The 26,225-nt window shown below is 46.0% G+C and overlaps 1 protein-coding gene across 3 annotated transcripts in view; it reads left to right on the top strand.

Moving 5' to 3' along the window:
- Positions 1–26,225, top strand: part of LOC137421016 (uncharacterized) — a 72,156-nt gene that overhangs the window by 5,172 nt on the left and 40,759 nt on the right. For 2 of the 3 annotated variants that reach the window (XM_068106650.2, XM_068106651.2), the window contains 5 exons: positions 12,293–12,391; positions 13,479–13,577; positions 13,999–14,103; positions 14,968–15,066; positions 16,618–16,746. In XM_068106650.2, coding sequence (XP_067962751.2) covers positions 12,293–12,391; positions 13,479–13,577; positions 13,999–14,103; positions 14,968–15,066; positions 16,618–16,746 — 531 coding nt within the window. Of the gene's footprint in view, positions 1–8,486; positions 8,535–12,292; positions 12,392–13,478; positions 13,578–13,998; positions 14,104–14,967; positions 15,067–16,617; positions 16,747–26,225 lie in introns of all 3 variants that reach the window. The other variant, XM_068106649.2, reaches the window with a different exon arrangement.

The following is a 26,225-nucleotide window of genomic DNA, read 5'->3' as shown; positions in this document are numbered from 1 at the left end:
CAAGAATTGTTGTAAAAATTGTAAATGTACCTTCGGTTTGTCCTTTTTTGATAAACTCAGAATGTTTTAATTTACACAAGTACATAGTAATATTAAGAATAAAAAGCCAAATCAAAAACGTAATTATTTATCATCCTTGTCTTTATCCACAACAATCATCATCGCATTAAACTGTTTGCTGATTTATTCATCATCCTCATCATCATCCTCTTGGGTATCATCCACAATTACGTTTCCACAATCACTGCCATAGCACTTACAGAGAGAAGTGCAGGGAAGTCTGTTCTTGAAGCAGCTGCACCTTCCTTGACACCCTGACTTACATGCACATTTCGTCAGTTCAATCACAGCTCGAGGGGCGGGCAGAGCGAGACACCTCACTGGAACATAAACACCTTCCTTATCATTCCAACAATCTTCTTCAATGGGACGAAGAGCCGGACAGTTGGTAGTGTTTGACTTATCAGCTAGACTACGGATTTTTATGTTAAGAAAATAGGCCTTTTATGTTTTGAAAAGCGGAATTTTTTTTTTTTTAATGTGAAAAAATCCCGAAATATTTTTTTCCCCCGTTTTATTCATTTTTTATTATTACCAAGTTTTTCAGAAATCAGTCAAAAAAAGAACAAAAAATGGTAAGCTTTTTCCTGCACAACATTAAGCACTCTGGGCTAGTAAACAGGTAAAAAATGACGTTCAGGTACCTTTATTGCAACCGCATTGTTTGATAAGTAGAGGACTAGAAGAAATTGACAAGACCCTTTTAGGAACGATTAAAGTAGGTGTTTGAAATCATTATCTTGGTAATGTTCTCCTTGGTGAGGCGGTGTCGGCGGTCGGTGAGGACGTTTCTGTAGACGGAGAAGGACCTTTCCACGTCGACGCTGACGATGGGGCAGTACCTCAAGAGGGGGATGTCGGCAAGCTTGACTCCAGCCGGCACACCAACCTCAGATCCGTGCTGATCTCCATCCAGGATCAAAGCCACTGTCCTCAGCACACCAATGTCGGGATTGCGCTGCAGCACCGCCTTGAACTTGGTGAGCAGGATCTCCTTACGGCAGCCTCGGATCTTTTCGAGCTCCTCCTTGGCCTGATCAAGGAGCTGGAAGGCCTTGGCCAGCTCCATGCCGGCCTCCTCCAGCTGCTTAGGATCTTCGGGATGAACGACACGTGGGCATTTAAGAAGACCAAACTGAGCTTGATGTCTGCCTTTCCGAACAGGTCCTTGGCACTCCGGATTGCCATCGCGTCGTCATCGTTCAGCTGGTCCACAATGTCCTTGACGGCCTCGAAGTGCTCGGCATAAAACATCGCGGCGTCGATCCACGTCCCCCACCGAGTCAGAATGGGCTCCGGGGGGAGAGAAAGATTGGGCTGCTGCTCCTTCCAAAAGACAACACGCGATGGGGCTTTGACGAACACCTTCTTCGTCGTGGCAATCAGGGCGTTGACGTCCTTGAACATTTCTCGGACTGTCTCGCAGACACGGTGGAGCGCGTGGGCAACGCAAGTCACATGCAGCAAGTCCGGGAAGAGTTCCTTCAGGGCATGGCCGGCCTTGATCATATAGGCCGCGGCGTCGCTGACGAGGACCTTGAGGCACTCCGGCTTGAAATCAGGCCAAAGATAGCGCAGCGTGTCATTGACTGCACGCACGATCTCCCCGGAGTTGGTCTTCTCCAGAAACATGCACTGGACGAGGTGGGGACGAAAGTACCCCTCCTTGGACAAGCGTCCCGCGATGATGTTGGCCACATATCCACCTGCCGAATCGGTCGTCTCATCGACGGACAGCCAGATGGGCTGCTGTCCGAGGTCGGCACGGATCCCCGCCAAGGCCTCGTCGTAGCACTTGTCGAGGTAGTGCTTTCGAATCCAGCTTTCATCGGGGATCTGGAGAGTGATGTGCTTCTCCAGGAACGACCGGAGGGCAGGGTTTTCCAATTTCGACCATGGGATGCCAGCGGCCAGCATGGCCTGGCACAGCGCCTGAGCCACGACGTCGCACTTGTGCCTCTTTCCGCCACCAAAGTCCTCCATGGTGGCTTGCGTGACAGTCCTCTTCTTCTTCAAGGCCAAGTTGCTCTTGTGGCGGTCTCCTCGGACATGTTGGGCCAGCTCAGACTTCTGCTTCGCCCAGAAAGTCTTTTCACAAGCTCGACAGAAAGCCATGTCACTCGACACGTACTTGAAGGTGGCCCCATCGCCGCCAGCGTTGAATTCCTTCAGCCACTTGTCACGAAGAGCAGCACTCATCTTGATAGGAGACTTGTTCACACTTTGTGTACACTCTCTCACTGTAGTACACTGCCTCACTGCTGTACACGCTGGGGACGCAACGCACGCAAGTGGACGCAACGTTTTGTTTTTGAGATCGATCGCAGTTAAAAATTTCGATCGCAGTTAAAAATTTCGAAAAATTCCCTAATTTTTTTTTCGCGTTGCCAGACATTTTCGACCAAAAAGGGCATTTTATTTTATTTTTCCCGAAAAAGGGCGAAATATTTTTTTCCTCCGAAAATAGCAAAATAATTTTTTTGCACGCAAAAAAGCCGTTTTATGTGAAAAAACATTTTTTATTTTTTCACATAAAAATCCGATGTATACTTATCACGCATGGCAATGTAATTTCAAGTCTGACAATCCAGACTTGATCTGCTTAACAGAAACTTTCCTCCTTCAAGATGTCTGATTCCTTAATATCTCTTCCTGGTTACTCCCTCCTCCGGTATGATAGACCTGAGCCTCGTTCTTGTGGTGGGGTGGCTATCTTTATCAAAAACTCTCTTCCTCACTCTCCTTGCACTGCCCTCTCTCCACCCCAACCCCAGGAGTACCTCTGGCTACAGCTAACTCTCCGCTCCCACCTTTTGTTCATATGTGTTCTGTACCATCCTCCAAACAGTGATGACTCCATTTACATTTCACTGTCTGACAACATGGACCAACTTCTATCAACTCATCGAAACTCTCTCTTCCTCATATGTGGCGACTTCAACTGGCATCATGTCAGCTGGCTGGGTGTGGGTTCCTCTCTCACCAGCGATGGCACCTCAGCAAAGGACTTCTGCGACTCATTGGGACTGACACAATCTGTCAATTTCCCGAACCGAATCTCAGTCAATGGAGCATCTTCTCTTCAAGATTTGGTTATGACTAACTTCCCTGCAAATGTCTGCTGCTCTTCTTCTGCTCCAATCGGTTCTTCTGATCATGTGCTTGTTAAAGTGGACATCTCTCTGGCCATTGTCAGAGAGCCTCCTCAGCGCCGACGAGTCTGGAATTTCACTCAGGCTGACTGGCATGGTCTGCAAGCAGCCATCAATCATCTGGACTGGTTTCCCATCTCGACTGCCTCTGACATCAATTCTTCCTGGGAATTCTTCCAAAGCAAGCTGCTCTCTCTCATGCACAGACTTATCCCATCTCGTCTTCAGTTGTCTTACCCTACCTCCCATCCATGGTACACTGAATCTTGTGGTGAGGCAGATGCCCTGAAACAACTTGCCTTTGCCTCTTGGAAGGCAAATCCAACTGAAGGCAATCTCAGTTCCTTCCACCAAGCTCGGAACAAGTGTGTGTCTACCCTCAGGAGTGCCAGGAAGCACTATCTCTCCACACTCAAGATTGAACTGTCAAACCTGTCTCCTTCCTCCAAATCCTGGTGGCGTCTGGTCAAATCCGTTTCTGGTGTTTGTTCCCCCTCCATCCCCTCCCTTACCTCAAATGGCTACACAGTTGCCACCGCACGTGACAAAGCCGAATGCCTCAACTCTGTGTTTGCCTCAAAATCTTGTGTCCCAAACCCATCTCTCTCTGTTCCCACCTTACCCAGTCGAACCCAACTGCTCCTGGACTCTGTGTCCTTCTCTCCTGACAAGGTGGAGAAGTTTTTGTCAAACCTCGACTCTGATTCTGCAACTGGACCAGACGGCATCAGCCCACGGGTCCTAAAATCCTGCTCTGCCGCTCTATCTCACCCTCTCTCTGTTCTTTCCACCCTCTCTTTTGCTCAAGGTCATCTGCCAGCATCTTGGAAATCAGCAAACATTACCGCTTTACACAGAAAAGGTCCAAAAACAGATCCTTGCAACTACAGACCAATCAGCCTGCTTCCAATTTATCAGCAAAGTCATGGAATCCATCATTGCTTCGGATATCAAATCCTTCCTCTTCTACAATGGCTTGATCTCTGATCATCAATCTGGATTCAGACCAGGTCATTCTACTCTGGACATGTTGCTTCTGCTGTCTCCACAATCGATGGAGGTCCTCAATACCAAACAGGAAATCAGAGCTGTCTCCCTTGACATATCACGAGCCTTCGATACGGTCTGGCACCCAGTTCTGCTCACCAAACTCTCCTCCGATGGTATCCATGGAAATCTCCAATCATGGCTTGCGGACCTCCTCTCTGGTCGTAGGCAATGTGTGGCCCTGAATGGATTTCTCTCATCTCCCCTGCTTGTTCTGGCTGGAGTTCCCCAAGGTAGTGTTCTGGGCCCTGTGCTATTTCTGGTCTTCATCAATGATCTCTCCGACTCTCTGGAAAATACTCTATCTCTTTGCTGATGACTCCACTCTCTGCCGCTCCATTCCTCATCCCTCAGATCGGCAGTCCGCAGCCTCCTCACTCTCTGCAGACCTGGACAAAATCACAGACTGGTCAAACAAGTGGAACATGTCTTTCAATCCTGACAAATCTCACACTCTTACGATGTCTCCCCGAAAAGACCGACTGGAAAACCCTCCCATCTACTTTCTCAACAATCCTCTCCAAGAAGTTCTGTCACTCAAGCTTTTGGGTCTCACTATTTGCCATCATCTTTCTTGGGAAAACCACATTTCCAAGCTGGCCTCCAAAGCCAGTCGCCGACTGGGCATCCTCCATCATGCGAAGTCCTTCCTTGGCACACCTGAGCTCCTCACCACATACAAGGCTTTCATCCGCAGCTCAATGGAATACTGTTCCCCCCTCTGGGCCTGTGCTCCTGCCTCACACCTAGCTCGGCTTCACGCTGTTGAAACCAAAGCTTTCAGAATCATTGGAATCTCCTGCGATGAAGCTAACTCCGAGGGCCTTTCACTCACTCACTGCCGACAGGTTGGTGGTCTTTCTGTCTTCTACCGACTCCTCCCCGGCCTTGCTCCCCCAGCTCTCTCTGTGCTCTGTCCCCCAAATATTCCTACACGTCGCACAAGATCTGCGAGCAACCCTATCATGGTTAAACTGCCAAAATCTAGGCTCTCTGCTCACCTTCACTCTTCCATTCCCCTTTTCTCCCGCCTCTGGAACAAACTCCCCCACTCCCTTCAATCCCACTCCTCTCTCCAGGTCTTTAAAACAGCTGTTCACCACCATCTCTTATCTTCCTCCATCCAAAATCTTGATCTTTTCTACCCCTGATAATTCACCCCAGATACACTTTATTGAAATTCCAACTTCTTTCCTGGAAGTCCATGCAGTGTCCATATGTTTTATAGCTTTCCCACCTCCCCCCAAGCCCTCTCCCTCCCACATTTCTCTCGATGTCCCTGCTCTCAAATGTTGTGTTTGTGTCCTTCCCCCGCTCTCCCCATCTTATCTACCGCTCCCCTTATTTTGTGTTTTATGTGTCGGCTTGACTTTTTGTGTGATTAATGTTCGCTCTTTCACGAGCCTCGACATATTTTATACAATTAAAAAAAAAAAAAATTGCACATGTGATATGAGGTAGTAAGGCAGCACGAGTTGGAGGTAACATATCTCCGTTCAAGTTCTTGGAACGAAATATTTCCCATCTTAGAGCTGATGGAGTTGTGGGGACCTGCTGAGCAGTACACGCGGCAGATAAACTGCTCCAAACTCTTGACCTGTGGTGGCAATTCGCCATTGACCAGGACACTCGGAATAGGACCTTCACCAAGTACCCTGAAGCAGTTGATTGCTGAGTCATCTTCTTCAAGCTTCATGTTGGCACCAACCCAGGTCTTCTTGGAAATACCCACAAATTCCCCACCCCAGTCAGCGCCGGTGAAATTGTGGAGTCCGATGAGTTCTTGATATTTGTGACGTCCAATTACTTGCGCTCGCTTGACCACATCAATTTCTCTGTATTTTGTGCCCTTACTGGTCAGGAACTTGAAGCGAGTTAGAGTTCCAAATCGACCATGAGAGACCAGGTCAAGAAGAAGCGTGAGAACGTCAGTGTCTGGTGACCAAATGCATATCTTCCACCAAGCGTTCTCGGCTACAGATGACAGGACTTGGTGAGGAATCAGCGTATCGGCCTCTTCGTGTAAATGTTCTTCTTCAAAGTCGTAGCCCTTTATCTTGTTGCTGTACACAACAACCAGCTTTTGAAGGCCCTGTTATCGGAAAAGTTTTCAAGCAAACCCTGGGCGAACATGGTGTCAGTCTACTTTTGGTCTTTGAGGAAGATAGAATCTCATTGAGAGACATGGTGAGCTTCATTTCTGGGTGAATTTCAAATTCAGTGGACGTTGCTGCTCTCTTCTGGCGTGCCTTGATCTTCAAAGACTGTTACAGGTCACGGTCAAATACCACTCTGCCGTCATTGTAGCCAACCATCATCATCTCAATGTGCTTGATGAATGTCTGTTGAAGATCAGAAAGCTTGTGCATGGTTGGTGTTTCCTTCATGCCCTGCAGCACTGCTATTGTGTCAACAATAAGAACACGACGTGGAGAACCCTCAGATGCTCTTTCACGAGCAGGGACAGATTGAGACAGTTGAGCCTTGGCTTCTTCAACAGCGTGCATCAGACTGGCTTTGTCCGTTGGGATATATGGAGAGCCATCAAGAGCGTGCATCAGACTGGCTTTGTCCGTTGGGATATAGAGAGAGCCATCAGACTGGCTTTGTCCATTGGGATATAGAGAGAGCCATCAGACTGGCTTTGTCCGTTGGGATATAGAGAGAGAGCCACCAAGAGCGTGCATCAGACTGGCTTTGTCTGTTGGGATATAGAGAGAGCCATCAGACTGGCTTTGTCCATTGGGATATAGAGAGAGCCATCAAGAGCGTGCATCAGATTGGCTTTGTCCATTGGGATATAGAGAGAGCCATCAAGAGCATGCATCATACTGGCTTTGTCTGTTGGGATATAGAGAGCCATCAGACTGGCTTTGTCCGTTGGGATATAGAGAGAGCCATCAACAGCGTGCATCAGACTGGCTTTGTCCATTGGGATATAGAGAGAGCCATCAAGAGCATGCATCATACTGGCTTTGTCTGTTGGGATATAGAGAGCCATCAGACTGGCTTTGTCCGTTGGGATATAGAGAGAGCCATCAACAGCGTGCATCAGACTGGCTTTGTCCATTGGGATATAGAGCCATGAACAGTGTGCATCAGACTGGCTTTGTCTGTTGGGATATAGAGAGAGCCATCAGACTGGCTTTGTCCATTGGGATATAGAGAGAGCCATCAAGAGCGTGCATCAGACTGGCTTTGTCCATTGGGATATAGAGAGAGCCATCAAGAGCGTGCATCAGACTGGCTTTGTCCATTGGGATATAGAGAGAGCCATCAACAGCGTGCATCAGACTGGCTTTGTCTGTTGGGATATAGAGAGAGCCATCAGACTGGCCTTGTCCATTGGGATATAGAGAGAGCCATCAACAGCGCAAAGGGACCACGACACTACTGACATCTCATACTCTCCTATTGTCTCCTCTAGTTTTGGTACCAGCTCAGGACGGCTTCCCTGGATGATGAGAAATCTGCCGAACAGTTCGCGCTCTTCACGCAGTTTGATAACCTTTTCACCCACACGAAATTTTGTTTTCTCCATGCAGTTCGAGAAGGTCTTCAATTTGAGCTTCTTCATTGGGTCCCAAACTGAACCCGTTAATGTTGGCAGCAATCTGTCGTGAATGAACTGCTCAAACCGCTCCTGACCCTTCTCAGCAAAGTGTAGAATATCGTGCTTTGCATCTTGTGGCATTAGAGCTGATGAAACCAGGCTTTTCAATGGAGACTTCAACATGAATGGATTGCCTTCGTAATGTATTTCAATGGAGTGACGCAGCTTCAGAGCATTTTCTCTTGTCCTCACAGCAACGTCTCCAGAAAGCTGGTAGTGTTCACTTCGGGACAGCATTAGCATGTTCCAAAAGTTCCTCAAAATAAAACAACAGTCCTAAAATTGGTTCATAAATCAGTGGAGATAGACATGAGTTCAGTCCTGGATATGGGGGGTGGAGGGGGGGGGGTGTGTGGGCCCCATCATTTTTTGTGGGCCCCATGAAAATTTTGAACCCCATCATTTTTCAACATCGAGACTACAAATCAAACTGAAAATACAAAAAAAATTAAAAAATTTAGCACATAAATCCTACGGGATTACACCCCATTATTCCACACTATAGTCACACAATAATTCTGTTGTTTAAGACATTTTTCTTTTGTTAATTTCCTGTTGCTCATTGTCCCTCTCTCCTATGCTGCTACTCCCTTTTTACCTTATCTGGAACGTAGTTGTGGGGAGCTTATGGGATGTTGCGTCGTCCGTCTGTCAATCAGTCCGTCAGTCCATAAACACTTGCAACTTCTTCTCTGAAACTACTGATGCGATTTTGACCAAACTTGGCTAAAATTATATTTGGTATGTTTGTACCCAAGTTTGTTCATGGCATTAAAAAAAATCACCAGGGTCTACCAAGGGTTAAAGTAGGTCCAGGTTCGACTCCCCAACCCCACCAAAAATAAGTATTTGTTTTCTTCTCTGAAACTACACACACGATTTCGATGAAACTTGTCCACAACCTTCATCACCAGTGATGTGTGCAGGAATTTGTAATTTGTTCAGGGTGCCAGCGATAGCTCGCTTACTCTTCATGAAGGACACCGTATAGATCTTTATTGTCCACCAAATAATGCTGACAGATGAGATGCCCAGTTTAACGTCTCCAAGGGACGGCACACATTAATGAATCGGCCTGCCTATGAAACACCAGAATGACCGTTTATAGCTGGGTCGGGATTCAAACCCAGGTGAGACAGTTCAGAGGCGAGTGTGCGTACCTGTAAGCTATCTTGTCAGCCCTTCTTGAAGCAGGTGCATTGAAAATGTTCTTGAACCGTGAGTCACTTCAATTAAAGGGGGAGACAGATCAAGCTCACACAGTTTTAGAGGAAAATACAGTTTAAGTAGAACAGGTGTTGAAATCGAGCACACCTGATCAGCTTGCTTGACTTTCTTTTGCACTTCCATGGCCACTCCAGGCTCTGGACCACACCCCATCAATTTCAGTAACAGCAGTTGTGGGATTGGAATGGAAGAAATACTGAGTGTGTATACTAACAGTCACAAGGGTGCACCAGCCTCCCACTACACGATCTAGAGACTAGACCACCACAATTCCCTCCCTCCCATACCAGCACCAAGTCTCCATATCATCACCAGGTCTCCAGACCAGCACCTCTACATACCAGCACCAAGTCTCCATACCAGCAACAAGTCTCCATACCAGCAACAAGTATCCATACCAGCAACAAGTCTCCATACCAACACCTCTGCATACCAGCACAAAGTCTCCATACCAGCAACAAGTCTCCATACCAGCAATAAGTCTTCATACCAGCAATAAGTCTCCATACCAGCACCTCCACATACCAGCACCAAGTCTCAATACGAGCACCTCTACATACCAGCAACAAGTCTCCATACCAGCCACAAGTTTCCATACCAGCAACAAGTTTCCATACCAGCACCTCTACATACCAGCAATAAGTCTCCATACCAGCAACAAGTTTCCATACCAGCAACAAGTTTCCATACCAGCAACAAGTTTCCATACCAGCAACAAGTTTCCATACCAGCAACAAGTTTCCATACCAGCAACAAGTTTCCATACCAGCAACAAGTCTCCATACCAGCAACAAGTCTCCATACCAGCAACAAGTCTCCATACCAGCATGACAGACCTCACTTTTATCCCTAATCAGGTCCGGATCGTGGAATCTTACTATAATTCACCAAATGTCCGTCTGTCTGTTCGAAGATACCGTAAAAACTGAGGAACCGATCGCAAAGATATTTTGGGTGGGTAATCCTGGGACCCCTGGGAGTAAAATAGGCTATTTAGTTTTCCCAATTTCAGCTTTGGTCTCCAGCATTCTCAGGTTTGGACTCCCGCATAACATTCGCGTTCGCATAATGTTCATTGTGACGATGTTCTCATTGTGACGATGTATGTGTTCACGGTAGTGTTTGACGTGACGGTGTGAACGTAATTTTGTAATGTTTTTCGTTTCGTAATCCTTTAATGAACGTTTAATGTTTAATGCCCTTCGATGTCCAGGGCCGCACGCGCGCTACACTGGACGGGCCAGCGTGTACCTTGCCCTTCACCGTCAGGCTCGGGTAAACCGCTGAGCCCCATCCGTGATGGGGACTGGGACTTGAGACAGTGTCCCACGAATGAGGAATTCCCAGTAAGCGCGAGTCATCAGCTCGTGTTGATTAAGTCCCTGCCCTTTGTACACTCCGCCCGTCGCTACTACCGATCGGACGGTTTGATGAGATCCTCGGATCAGCCCCTGCACGGGCCGTTCTCGGCTAGTGCCGGTGCACCGAAAAGATGAGCGAACTTGACTGTCCAGAGGAAGTAAAAGTCGTAAGAAGGTTTCCGTAGGTGAACCTGCGGAAGGATCATTATCGGGACAACATGAGAGCAAGCGAGACGCGAGACGTACGTGGTACGAGATCGTCCATGTACTGTTTAGCCATGTACTGTTTAGATTTTGACGATTTGCGTGTGATATGATTTAACGGATGTATATATGAATCGTTTAAAATAAAAAAAGCCTTCGATTTCTGATATTTTACCTTTTCATTTGGGCTTCCCAATTGAAGCCCCGCCCATAGGGCGGGTACCGTTGCTAGTATCCTTTAATTTGCTTCTAGCATGATTCAAAGTAACTTCCAAATGGTCTCGTTCCACCAAGTCTGACATTAAAGTATAGTTCAGTCCCAAGGATAGTTCATCCACACCGTCTTCTCTCTCGCCTCCCAGTGCAATCAAGTCACCACTTGTTATTCTGACACAGCGACCAGACAAAAGACAAGGAGCAAGTAGACACTAAGTCAGACAGGACAGACACATCATATTTCCACACTAAGGCAGCACAACAAAAATGCAGCCTGGGTTCGAATCCCAGGCTAGCTACAAACTGTCATCCCGGTATTTTGCAGGCAGGATGATTCATCAATGTGTGTGTTGTCCCTCGGGTGGACGTTAAACTGGGTGTCTCATTTGGCAGCAGTAGTTGGTGGACGTTAAAGATCCCACGGTGTCTTTCATGAAGAGTAGGTGACACATGGAAGATTACAAATTCCTGCCTTACCCTACAGGGGGCGTTGCATCAGCCAAACAGCCACACCCCTCAGGCAATGATAATACTCACAGCATAGCGTATACTTCCGAGGTCGGCAAATTGAGTACAGCTTGCTGGGATGAATGATCCCGGTGTGTACCCCGATTTAGAATAGGTACACCGTATCCCTGCGCATCATAAGAGCGTGACCAAGGGTTGGCGTCAGGAAGGGCATCCGGCCATAAAAACATTGCCTCAAACAGGGAACCATGATTGTCATGGGGACCGCAAGGCTAACCCCCACTCTAGCGGGGAAAATGGCCTTAAACAATCATTCATTCATTCATTCATAGTGTATGATGCAAGTGAAAGAAGAAGAAGAAGACAAAAACGAACAAACCAAAATGTCAACGTAAATAAAACATTAAGTGCTGCATAAACAAGTCCATATATTATCAGTGCAGCAATATTTGGACGAAAAAGTGTTACCGGGTTTGTGCCTGTCGTATACGGATGTGCAAACTTTCTCCAGTTTACCCCATAAACATGGCTGCTGGTTTGTTTCCGGTCCGGGGTGCCACCATCGCGGTCTGACTGCACGGTCCTAAAACTGTGAATGCATTATGTGAGTGAATGAAACGGATAGTAATCTGTCGAGTTGTCTGGATTTACCACAGTGTCCAATCCATTTGTACTATATATATAAATACTGTACATGACTTCATCATTCTCTAGGTAAATATGCTCAAACTTGTACATGCACCGACTTACAATGCTCTCTCTACACTCCTTTGAAGTGTCTTGACTGTGTCATTTCATTCTTGTTGATCTTCTAAAAACATTTTTTATCCTATAATCTATCCTCTGTTTTGGAACGTATTGTCCTCTGTTTTGAATAATGCAGTTGTACTATGAAATGCTTCAAAAGTTGTGTTCACCTGCTTTTGGTGTGTGTACCTGAGAAGTCTGGACAGACAGCATTGCATTGGGCAGTGGGCAGCGGAAATGATGAAGTTGTAAATATTCTGATGCAAAACAAAGCCAACGCTGATCTTCAAGACAAGGTGTGTGTACATCAGGATGCGAGATTCAGGGGAAGGGATACATTGGGAGGAATGAATGAATGAATGAACTATAATGTCCATTTGTCATGTGTGAGAGAAACGGTCACAAATTATGTAAAACTCCTGTAATGGAAGAAATTGCATGGACTACACTTAACCTAAACTTGTTTATTTAAATGGTCACAAACAAAGAGGAGGGCAGGACAAGGTAGAAAATGAGAAGGGGGGAGGGGTGAGGGAGATGATGGGTGGGGGGAGGAGTCAAGGTCTTCCAAAGGATACGGGTCTGACACAACCCAGTGAGGAGGCCTGTCACCACCTTCACGGTGAAATGTCAACTGGGTGTTGCCCCACCCGAAGCAATGACATTTGACCTCTGGGATCTTTGTGATGGCTGGTGCCATGCCAGACACCTGGTACTCAGAGCGTGGTCCACTGAGTGTGGGGTTATCGACCCAAACAAAAACCGCTGACATCCAAATCCACCTCTTCCCTTGCCTGGTTCAAAGAGAGGACACGTACACATTTACATCTTCCTATCTAATGCCTATGTCAACTATACTGCCTCTCAGAGCATAAAAAGGATAACAGGACAACTTTACGCTAACGGGTCCCTGGTTACAGAAAGTGTTCTAACCTACGTGAACACATGGCCCACGCTAATTTGACATGATAACTAATTTATGCAGTACCTCCTCCAACGTAACACTGTTTCAGCTGTATGTATAATTTATTTGTCTTTTTTTAACAAGTGTGGGGATAAATTAGCAACAGTTATTGCTATGTTTACAGTTCTTATAAAGCCCAAAGGTCACGATCGTTGTGTTTCAGTTGCATTTTTGCACGAAGACATGAGTAGGGCAGTTAGCTGGTTGTAGAAGGAAATATCTAATCAAATAGTTTATTTTCGTATACAGTAGTATCTTTTTCACATGCGACAACAATATTAAGAGAACAATGTACAACAATCAACTGAACACAGCAAATAGGAATAGCACACCATCACTCAGACGAGAATACCAAACATACCGCTTGTGTGGCCGTTATGGAGCCTGTTATTCCTTGTTTTCACATGTTCCTCACACAGTATGGCATGAATTCCTTGCACCTGGCAGCCTGGTTTGGTCATCTGGAAATTTTACGACATCTCGTGATGTCCGGTGGAGACATCAGTCGCAGGAACATGGTAAGGCATCAATTGATACTTTGCTGCAAATGGCATTTACTTTCTAAAAGTTAAACGAAAGTTTAAGGTAAAAGTTTGAAATCCAAGCGTTTTCCTGCTGGGTGCAATCGGCTGTTATAAGAATAGATAAAATTACCTTAAATGATGGTTGATCCCTATCCATCCAGGGCAATTACCCTTCATCGGAGCAAAGAGCAAAAAATGTTTATTTTTTATTTTTTTTCGCATTAATCACTTTCCACAGTTTTTCTTGAATATCTCATATCCTTAAGGCAAGTTGAGAATATCAAGTGGAAGTTCCTTTTTACATAAATTTTCCAATGCTTTTCCTTCCTTTCTGGACTCTCTATTTTGAACGATTGTACTCAAAATAATTACATTTGCTGCGGGTCTAACAGGTCATGCCTTCTGTGCTGTCCAGAACGGATACAGCCTTTTGCACTGTGCTGTGCGGCAAGGGCATCTACCAATCATTAAGTACATCGTTGAAGACCTTTTCTCTCTGAAGCCAAAGGATGTCACAAAGGTATGCCATGTATGTTCCACCTGGCTGTGTCAATTAACCGTTATGTTATCGATTAGTTGATGCATTACTTCATTTGCAGTAGCTTGAAACTCAATATTGAATCTACAGGATTCGGGTTGGATTCAATATTGAGCATTCAATAATCTACAATATTGTAGATTGAGAATCTACAATATTGAATCTACAGGATTCGGGTTGGATTCAATAATCTACAATATTGTAGATTGAGAATCTACAATATTGAATCTACAGGATTCGATATTGAGTTTCAAGCTACCGTGCGTGTGTAGCAGATTTTTGTTACCGTGCATGCGTAACATATAACATGTGAACCGCTGAAGGAATTTTGACCAAACTTGGAAGAAGTATGTACTGTGATGCAAAGATGAACTGGTTAGATTTTGGGTTCAAAAGGTCGAAGGTCATGTGCCCTTTGAAAATCAATTTGCAGATCATAACTGGAGATAGAAACATCTGATGTTCTATTTCTATTTTTCTTTCCTTCTTTTTCTTTCTTTCTGTCTTTCATTCTCTCTCTCTCTCTCTCTCTCTCTCTCTCTGAACCTTTATTTTTTTACATGACCTGAAATTGAGATCAAATCTAACAGTGGGGTGGCATCTCATGCAGGTGGAGGCATATCCATCGATGCATTCTATTCTCTAGTTTTATGTTTTATATTTTGTGATCCAACTGAAAAATGAAGCTTTGTCATGTATGCTTAACACTGATTCCTGGCAAAGTTGACAAGATATTCTAATTACATGTTGCTTGAGTTAGATCACTATTTTGGGCATATTTGTTTACCCAGCCTCAAGGAGCTATCTTAGAGTGCACCCTAAGCTCGAGGCAACCTTTTGTTTCAGGATGGAAAGACATCTTTCCTATTGGCTGCTGAGTATGGGCATGCAGACGTGTTGTCATTTCTCATGAACCACGGGTTAAAGCTGAGTGACGTTGACACGGTACTCTTCAAACTTTTGTTATTGCTGTTATGCTATTTCTAGGTATTAATGCTTTTTAACTGATGAAAGATTGGATTAATGATGTACAACATTAGAATGAATGTGATGTCTAAAAATGTTAGGGCAAATTTAAATTCACCTCATTTTTTGTTTGGTTTAGCACTTATTTGAGATTGGGATATTAAGTTCAGTTTGAGAGAATTGCAAAGACTTTATTGGTTTACCTTCATCACATGATGATATTAATAAAAAATGGAGACCCATCATGTGAGAGGTCTTGACAGAATGTCGGGGGTGTTCACGACTGGTCAAGAAATGTTTCAAGGATACTCGACTGAAGGTGGCAGGACTTTGGAAATTTTTTGGGGTGCTAGCAACAGCTCGCCTACTTTTTGCAAAGCACACTGTGGGACCTCTAACATCTACCAACTAATGCTAGCAGATGGGACGGCAGGTTTAATGTCCATCCGATGGATGGCACAAACATGGATGCCTCACCCTGCATGCGAAACAGTAGGATGTCAGTTTATAGCAGGGTCGACATCCTAACCCAGGCTAGACATGAGTTTAGAGGTGAGTGTGTGTACTTCTTGAAACAAAAGGAGTCTGTCTGTCTGTTCTTTTTCAACTCTATTAAAACGGCCTTATATTGTCCTTAAGTTCCATTTGAATGTATTAAATAACAAAAGAGAGAGTTCATAGAAAACGATGTCGCACGCAGCTTTCAAGTATATACTTCAATTTAAATAAAATGATGATTTTAAAGATCGTTAAAAAAAATTCCGCAAGTTTAGCGCTATTGAAGCAGTCTTGTACACCACCCCATAGAGCATTTCCAAATAAATTACTGCAAAAATGGAGGTTATTGGAAATGGAAAGAAGGCGATTTGTATTCTCGTGTTCAAGTATATATTTCAATTTAAAATAAAACAAAGATTGTAAAAGTCGGATATATAAATTAATTCTGGAATTTACCGCCGTTGACGAAATGGTTATTACACCACTTTACAATGTCTATTACAAAATGTCTAACACTTTTCATTAGTTATTTGTTCCTGTTGTTTGTGTCCTTTGTGACATCCTTAAAAACTAAAATTCCTGTTTGGAATGAATTTCAATTTTGTTTGACTGCCAGGCAGACAGAATATAATATTTTTTATCTCACTCTTCTTTGCGCATGTGTGGTCAGGGCAAATTCAGAGAGAGAGTACCATTAAATGGCAGATTTGTTTTCTGATTCATGTTCAAAATAAAACATTCAATCAAAATGAGTTGTTTCTCGATCATAAACCGACGTTTGTAGACAGACAACCGGACGGACGGACATGAAACAATAATTGCCTAACCCCAATTTTGGCATCACGTGAGTGTGGTAATGAATCATTACAATAGAATACTGCATTGTGATCGTTTGTTTTCATTTGCAAGCAGAATGTATCACCTTGCAATGTGTGGTGTGTGTGTGTGTGTGTGTGTGTGTGTGTGTGTGTGTGTGTGTGTGTGTGTGTGTGTGTGTGTGTGTGTGTGTGTGTGTGTGTGTGTGTATTGCAGGCAGGAAACACCATTCTACATCTGGCAGCCAAAAATGGTTATTCTCATGTTATGGAAGAATTGTTTTTCCCAGACGAAGAAAGTGAACAGCAAAGGATCACAAAGAAATTGATCGACGCCAAGAATGAGGTTGGTTTTGCTTACAATATGCGCATTACATTGGAAGTATCACACTATAACATCATTTTTCTATTTTTAATAACAGAGCAGAGTACCCCAGTTGGTCAGTTGAGAATTCTATAAAAAATACTCAAAAAAAGTATTTAATAAAACAAAACCTTTTCTTGGTCAACATATTGTTACATTTTTGGAGGTAGGTGAAGAAATACCTTAGGAAAGTCAGGAATGTGTAGGTTTTAGTATGGACCGTGTGACGCGAAGAAGAAGAAGAATCAGCCATCTCGATGTACATAAGAAGGCTAAATGTTCAGGTTAAGAGTATTTGCATGTGGCCACAAGGGGCGTGGCTTTTGTGTTAACTAATTCTATGGCCTAAAGATTAATTCTCCAGTGTGTAATTTTCCCCTTGTGATCTACCATCCGTCTTTATTACAATTAAAAGCCCGGAAAAAAATGTAATGGACTCATTCGCTCACAATGCCGCCAGGGCTAACCAACAAACAGCCATAAAGCCCAATAGAAACCCAGCACATTTGACAATCGGCAAGTAAACCCAGACGTCATCCGAACATTCCCGAACAGCGAATAGACTCTGCCCCCCGACGACTCTTAACGGAGAGACCACATCCTGAGCTTTGTGACTAGTTAAGAAGCCATGGAGTGATGAACAGAGCTGGATGATTGGACAGAGTGTGACGTCAGCGTCAAACATTCGAGAGCTGAAAGAAAAAGACGCCGTCTCACCATCTTGGTCTCCTCTTCTGGTCCTGGTGTTTGTTGGAGGCAGTCACATTCTCTCTTGGTCCTGGCATTCGTTGGAGGCAGTTGCATTGCTCTTCTGATCTTGGGATTCATAGCGGACAGTCGTGTTTGCCGCTCTCTCCTTTGTTCTGGCTTTGTCGCGGGCTGTGGCACATCTTTGGCTTGTGTACGCTTGTGGGGAAGAGACTGAACAAAAGAGGTTTGGGGCAGTCGGCATCGCGAGAAGTACCTTAGGTTGGGACGTCGAGGAGCACGACTGCGTGCCATTTATGTGCACTTCCCGCGCGTCGTTTGGAGGCGACGAACGTCTACGAGACTTCGGTTGAACTGAAAAGCTGAGGGCCGGCCGATACGAAACCATTTCATTTTCTTTTATTTCTCCGTGTCTGTAATTGAGTCTGCATGGAGGGTCCCTCACCTTAGCCTATTGCGATTAGTTTTTACCTCAACATTTTAATTGTCTCTTGCATTTATTTTCATTAAATCCTTTATTTTTGCATTTCATTCTTGAATTGTGGATTTTGCTTGTCCCATATTTAGGTTTGTGGGTTTGGATTAACCCAGTGTCAGTGATCCGATCAAATAAGGCTTTGGGCGTTTCGCTCGCGCGCCAAAGACAATCCCGCCAAGGTTCGAAGTACGCCTCGGAGTTAAAGCTCATTTCGGTCATCCGTCACCCAGGGGTCTTAACCCCGGAACCAGACAATATCATTTCATAATGTCGCACATGCATATTTTGTGAATAAACTGGAGCAAAAAAAATAATTAAATGATAGAGTGCCAAATACAGGGTCCGATTGTGACGTGTGACGTCTGGGAGGTGTGACGATTTTCAGAAAACTCGTACACTGTTATTTTTAGTCGAATTTCAATTTTTATTTTTTTTAAAGACTACATATATAATGCCATTTAATACACTGTAACAAAGACATTTAAAAAATGTAATTCATGTTTGAATTGGGTATAACAATGCAAGTGGGGGGTCTAGCGCATGCGTGATGGCTGTTGGTTACTCGTTGTTAGGCGCCATTTCAGTAGCCATGGAGCTATGGACGAATGAACATCGCGTCTTTGTTGTTGAGACGTTTATTCAAATGGGTAGTTCGGTGGTGCTTACACAGCGCAGATTTCGTACTCACTTCAATGTTGGTCGACGTGGCGCCGTTCCGTCTCGAAACACAATATTGAGGTGGGTAAAAAACTTCAGGACAACTGGATCTGTGAGGCCGGGAGCAGCTCGGGGAGGTGATCGAACCGTTAGGACCCCGGAAAACATCGAAAGGGTTCGACAAGCTGTGGAGGCCAGCCCTCGTCGGTCAGCGGTACGGCACGCTCGCGCTCTACGGATGTCAGACAGATCAGTTCGTCGAATTTTGCACTTGGACCTTCATTATCACGCGTACAAAATCATGGTGGTTCAAGAACTGCAGCAGAATGATTTCGTACGGCGGTTTACGTTCGCAGAAAGAATGCTGGAACTGCTGAGGGATGCTGCTGTGCTGAGAAATGCTGGAACTTTTCCGTGCGTCTGCAAGAATGCTTGGACAAGAACGGCCGCCATTTAGATGTCATTTTTCAAACATGAATTACATTTTTAAAATGTCTTTGTTACAGTGTGTTACATGGCATTATATATGTAGTCTTTAAAAAAAAAAAAAATTGAAATTCGACTAAAAATAACTGTGTACGAGTTTTCTGAAAATCGTCACACCTCCCTGACGGACCCTGTACATGCATGGACACAAACATACCCTGAACACCCAATATCCATCGACACACTGCCCGACCGCAGTGCATTGGTGGCTGTCAGCAATACCCACAATACCACAATTGTGTGTGTCATTGGTTGTTATCTTCATTTGTAAGTTTCAGGAGGTGGAACAGAGTCCTCTCTCGGACTCAAAGTATCCACCTCCACTTCAGTAAGGTTCATGCTTAGGTTCACCAAGGTTCACCAAGCTGTTCAGCTTTTTCAGAGTTTTGCTCCAAAGGCTCTTTTCAGGATTGTCACTGAACCCCGGATTGCCTCCAGTTTACAACTGGATTGCCTCCATTTACAACACGCTGTTTTTCTTCCTATTTAAAAGGCTTTTCTCAATTTCCTCTCCAACTCATTCCACCTCAAAAAAAAGAAATTCAATATCTTATACGTCTCCCTCACTACATGGTCTAAATTCACATTCATTCCATCCCTCCTCCATCATTCTGAACCGGATTGCTAACTTGAAAATCACAACAAACCCAATTTGTTTTCAATGTTCGTCTTTCATTAATCATCCACTTTCTAAACTCCCCTCTTGCCCCTCCCATCCAAATCCCTCCCCTTGCACCTACACTCCTAAACTCCCCCCTTGCCCCGCCACTCTTAAACTCCCCCCCCTACCCCTCCACTCCTGAACTCCCCCCTTGCCCTTCCACTCCTGAACTCCCCCCTTGCCCTTCCCCTCCTAAACTCCCCCCTCACTCCTCCCCTTTAAAACTCCCCCCCAACCCCTCCCATTCAAATCTCCCCCCATACCATTCCTCTCCAATTCTCCCTCCTCTCCCCTCCTCCTCAAAGCTGCCTCCTCCCCACTACGTCTCCCTTCTATCTCATACCTCCACCCCCTCCCAACCTTCTTCTTTCCTCTGCCCCCCCTCAAACAACCCCTCACTGTGCCTCATCCCTTCACCTTCAAACCTTTCATCCTCCTCATCCTTCCCTTTCTTGGAACTCTTCTGCAATCGCTGACACACTAACAACTGCTCTCCCTACCTCCCCCTCCCATCCTTCATCTTACCCTACTCCTCCCCTCCCCTGTCCTGTACCCGATGCTCCCCCTCTCTCTTCATTAACGGTATGGACCTCAAACATCCGGGGCCTTCGCTCAAACCTGACTGATCTCTCCATACAGGTTGCTTCTGACAATCCAGACTTGATCTGCTTAACAGAGACTTTCCTCCTTCAAGATGTCTCTGATTCCTTAATATCTCTTCCTGGTTACTCCCTCCTCCGGTATGATAGACCTGAGCCTCGGCCTGGTGGTGGGGTGGCTATCTTTATCAAAAACTCTCTTCCTCACTCTCCTTGCACTGCCCTCTCTCCTCCTCACCCCCAGGAGTACCTCTGGCTACGGCTTCCTCTCCGCTCCCACCTTTTGTTCATATGTGTTCTGTACCGTCCCCCAAACAGTGATGACTCCATCTACATTTCACTGTCTAACAACATGGACCAACTTCTATCCACTCATCCCAACTCTCTCTTCCTCATATGTGGTGACTTCAATTGTCATCATGCCACCTGGTTGGGTGTGGGTTCCTCTCTCACCAGTCATGGCACCTCAGCAAAGGACTTCTGTGACTCACTGGGATTGACACAATCTGTCAATTTCCCGACCCGGATCTCAGCCAATGGAGTATCTTCTCTTCTAGACTTGGTTATGACAAACTTCCCTGCAAATGTCTGCTTCTCTTCTGCTGCTCCAATCGGTTCTTCTGATCATGTGCTAGTCAAAGTGGACATCTCTCTGGCCATTCTCAGAGAGCCTCCTCAGCGTCGACGAGTCTGGCATTTCACTCAGGCCGACTGGGACGGTCTTCAAGCAGCCATCAATCGTCTGGATTGGTCTCCCATCTCCACTGCCTCTGACATCAATTCTTCCTGGGAATTCTTCCAAAGCAAACTGATCTCTCTCATGCACAGATTTATCCCATCTCGCCTTCAGTTGTCTTACCCTTCCTCCCGTCCATGGTACACTGAATCTTGTGGTGAGGCAGTTGCCCTGAAACAACTTGCCTTTGCCTCTTGGAAGGCTAATCCAACTGAAGGAAATCTCAGTTCCTTCCACCAAGCTCGGAACAAGTGTGTGTCTACCCTCAGGAGTGCCAGGAAGCACTATCTCTCCTCACTCAAGAATGAACTCTCAAACCTGTCTCCTTCCTCCAAATCCTGGTGGCGTCTGGTCAAATCCGTTTCTGGTGTTTGTTCCCCCTCCATCCCGTCCCTTACCTCAAATGGCCACACAGTTGACATCGCACGTGACAAAGCCGAATGCCTCAACTCTGTTTGCCTCAAAATCCTTAGTCCCAAACCCATCTCTCTCTGTTCCCACCTTTCCCAGTCGAACCAAACTGCTCCTGGACTCTGTGACCTTCTCTCCTGACAAGGTGGAGGAGTTTTTGTCAAACCTCGACTCTGATTCTGCAACTGGACCAGATGGCATCAGCCCACGGGTCCTAAAATCCTGCTCTGCCGCTCTATCTCACCCTCTCTCTGTTCTTTTCACCCTATCTTTTGCTCAAGGTCATCTGCCAGCATCCTGGAAATCAGCAAACATTACTGCTTTACACAAAAAAGGTGCAAAAACAGATCCTTGCAACGACAGACCAATCAGCCTGCTCCCAATTATCAGCAAAGTCATGGAATCCATCATTGCTTCGGATATGAAATCTTTCCTCTTCTCCAATGGCTTGATCTCTGATCATCAATTTGGTTTCAGACCAGGTCACTCTACTCTGGACATGCTGCTTCTGCTGTCTCAACAATGGATGGAGGTCCTCAATGCCAAACAGGAAATCAGAGCTGTCTCCCTTGACATATCACGTGCCTTCGATACGGTCTGGCACCCAGCTCTGCTCACCAAACTCTCCTCCTATGGTATCCATGGAAATCTCCATGCATGGCTTGCGGACTTCCTCTCTGGTCGTAGTCAGAGAGGAAGTGATGTCGTAGTGCGTAGGTCGTAGTGCTTTTTCTGGTCTTTATCAATGATCTCTCCGACTCTCTGGAAAATCCTCTGTATCTCTTTGCTGATGACTCCACTCTCTGCCGCTCCATTCCTCTTCCCTCAGATCGGCAGTCTGCAGCCTCCTCACTCTCTGAAGACCTGGACAAAATCACAGACTGGTCAAACATGTGGAACATGTCTTTCAATCCTGACAAATCTCACACTCTTACTATGTCTCTCCGAAAAGATCGACTGGACAACCCTCCCATCTACTTTCTCAACAATCCTCTCCAAGAAGTTCTGTCGCTCAAGCTTTTGGGTCTCACCATCTGCCATGATCTTTCTTGGGAAAACCACATTTCCAAGCTGGCCTCCAAAGCCAGTCGCCAACTGGGCATCCTCCGTCGTGCGAAGTCCTTCCTAGGCACACCTGAGCTCCTCACCACATACAAGGCTTTCATCCGCAGCTCAATGGAATACTGTTCTCCCCTATGGGCTGGTGCTCCTGCCTCACACCTGGCTCGGCTTCACGCTGTTGAATCCAAAGCTTTCAGAATCATTGGAATCTCCCGCGATGAAGCTATCTCTGAGGGCCTTTCACTCACTCACCGCAGGCAGGTAGGTGGTCTTTCTGTCTTCTACCGACTCCTCTCCGGCCTTGCTCCCCCAGCTCTCTCTGTGCTCTGTCCCCCAAATATTCCTACAGGTCGCACAAGATCTGCCAGCCACCCTCTGATGGTTAAACTGCCGAAATCTCGGCTCTCTGCTCACCTTCACTCTTTCATTCCTCTTTTCTCCCGCCTCTGGAACAAACTCCCACACTCACTTCAATCACACTCCTCCCTCCAGGTCTTCAAAACAGCTGTTCACCACCATCTCTTATCTTCCCCCATCCAAAACCTTGATCTTTTCTAGCCCCACTAATTCACCCCAGATCCACCTTGTTTGAAATTCCAACTTCTTTCCTGGAAGTCTTGGCAGTGTCCATATGTTTTATACCTCTCACACCCCCCCCCCCCCCCCCTTCCCATGCCTTCCCCCCAAAGCCCTCTCCCTCCCACAGTTCTCTCGATGTCTCCATGTCTCTCGGTCCCTGCTCTCAAATGTTGTGTTTGTGTCCTTCCCCCTCTCTCCCCATCTTGTCTACCGCTCCCGATGTTATTTGTTTTGTGTGTCTGTTTGTCTTTCTGTGTGATTAATGTTCGCTCTTTCACGAGCCTCGATCTTGTATACAAAAAAAAAAAAAAGAAAAAAAAAAAAAAGTTGTAGTTAATTTGTGGTTGTATTCCTTGGGGTGGTTTGTAAAATCCCAGTGAGGTTCTTCTTCATCATTTTCTTGATTTCTGTGTTGTTTAGGCCAAAATCGCTGGGTACTGAAACCTCAATTAGCAATGCCTTCTTTTCCTTTTTGTTCCTGAGTACTATATCTGGTCGTAATGCTTTGTTTTCTATGTTCATGCTCGATGGGATCATCAGGTTGTACGTGAGCATGACTTCCTCATTTTCACTGACTGCTTTTGGTTAATGTTTCCATGAGTTTTCTGGAAGATGTGCATGTAGATTACTCTTCCTACCTTGTTGTTTCTTTATGTGTACAGATGTGGTGTCATGAGCCTTTTAAATCCCGATAGGAGGTGTAAAAGCATCGTACACGGGTCCAGCCCTATTGGTAAAATCAGCCCAGTAAAGTCCCTTGAGCCCAGTAAAATCAGCCCAGTAAAATCACGGGTCCAGCCCTATTGAGTGCCTCATGCCTCTCAAGTCCCTTCACAGAGTCGGGCTAGAGTCAAGCTCAAAAGGGTTTTCTTTCCCCACTGATTCCGTCAAGCCCGCTCCCTTGGCTGTGGCTTCGCTGGATAGTAGATAGGGACAGTGGGAATCTCGTTCATCCATTCATGTGCGTCACTGGTTAGATGACGAAATGAATGAATTTCCTTCATTTCCGCTGCATGATTTTCAGGGTGGCATAGTTACGAACCCGAAGGATCGGTAACCGCCACAATTTCGGTCTTCGAGGCCGGCCGATAGGCACAGTGTGACCGGCCAATTGGTGGAGTTTGTCCGCCCACGTGGCCCACGTGGCCCCGAAGGTGTACCCGAAGGATCGGTAACCGCCACAATTTCGGTCTTCGAGGCCGGCCGATAGGCACAGTGTGACCGGCCAATTGGTGGAGTTTGTCCGCACAATGTGGGCGCTTTCAGGATGAACTTTAGCCGGGGAGCGTTTGGGCGCCCCGGTCTGATACTGCCGCCTACGCGCATAACAACTTGTGAGTGCACGTGGGTCCCGGCGGTCCCACTGGCCTAGCGCTACCATGTTTAGACAGCGAAATCCGTCCCCGGGCACCGGCGCCTACTCTCGAAAGTTGAGAGGGTAGCGGCGTCAGGCACGGTAGGACACCCACAGAGCCCCGGCGGACCAGGGACGCACGAGCCTACGCGTTAGCGTGCTACGGCGGAATCAACGGCTTCGGCCACGGCCGGGCCGATACTCGGCCCGGTCGCACCGGAAATGAACTGGTTTGACGCCCGCGCTGGAGAGGTCGCGGGCGACTGAGATGTATTAACAAATTAATTAATTAATTTGAGACGTCCGATTTCTAGTGTTTGGAAATTTGGGAGAGCTTGACCCTAGCCTTTCCCTTGCGAGGGCAAGGAGGAACTTAACACTTAACACTTAAGCTTAGCTTGAAGTACACCCTGACCAGCGCTCACGGTGGGACGGCAAGGCAACCAGAAGGGACGAGGTTCTCCTGACCACGTGGCCCTCGATTTGGGAAGCGAGAGGCGTTCCATTAGTGGACGCGCCCCTCACGCCCGACTTTTGGGCGGCCCCGGTAGGCCGTTTGTTTTGACATTCCGTGACAAGTCCCACACCCCCACCTCCGGGCCGACCGGAATGAATCCCGGTGTCCCGATCCGAGCCTCCAGAGCGGGCCGGCTAGCGAGAGTGATTGGCACCCCGAACCTGCACTTTCCGTCCCTGCGGTCCCAAATACCGGAACCACCTGAATACCACTTTATTCGACAAAATGAGGTGCGGCCTACATCTAGGCAAGACCACGGCCCGAACACGACCCCTTCACTCGACGATACCTATCACAATATACCTCGCATAAATTCGTAACATACCTTTTTCTTGTCACGGTATACTTACGCTTCTCGACGCAGTGTGGAAATAACAATTAATGAAACAGATTCTAATTTGGAAGTAAAACGAAGGCGTGCACAATGAAACAAGATTTCCTCAGAATCGACCCTCGTGCCGGGGACGCGACGACGCCACTGCGCCCCAGCCTTAGAAAACCAACCTTATATAAGTCAATACCTCCAACGACTACTTACGCAATCGCGTGACTGGCGCGCCATGGCACGCGCCTACTCCAACGACTACTTACCTCCAACGACTACAACACAGTTATCCGCAATTTTATATAAGTTAATATTTTCCATAAGTCGGTCAATATTTGTCCGATTTTCGCAAAATAAAGGTTGTCCTTGTCCATCTGGTCCTTGTCCAGATGTCCATCTGGCCTTGTCCTTGTCCATCTGGCTCAGTCCTACCATATTTTTAAATCTGTTGGTATAGTGTGCATCGTCTTGGCCATTTATTATGATTCCTTCGACTTTCTAATTGGGGTGGCCTCTTAGCCAGTCCAGTGATCCTTCTTTGTCTCCTTCCAATCTGTCCAACTCTTTTTTTTTAAATGTCTTCCTGCTCTTTTATCGGTGGACATCTGTTGATATTTCATTTGACATTTTTATTTATCTTTTTTTGGATTCATTGGGGTTGGGCAGTATTCTTTGCTGTTTTGGCTTAATGTGTGACATCTTCAATTCATCTGTTTTGTAAATTTTTTGCGAGGTGGGTTGGGGATACATTTTCTGGCTTACTGATTTGTATTTGCAAACAAATTGGATTCTGCAGTCTGTTGAAGTTTTCATGTATTCAGCCATTCTGACAGTTGGCATTCTGTATACTTGGTTGAGCTCCATCAGGCTGCTACCTCCTTCTTACCT

Source organism: Myxine glutinosa, chromosome 2 (assembly GCF_964187855.1).
Source record: "Myxine glutinosa chromosome 2, kmMyxGlut1.1, whole genome shotgun sequence".
Lineage (NCBI taxonomy): Eukaryota > Metazoa > Chordata > Myxini > Myxiniformes > Myxinidae > Myxine > Myxine glutinosa.
The sequence above is the reverse complement of the archived record's forward strand: the minus strand, read 5'-3'. Positions and strand labels throughout refer to the sequence as shown.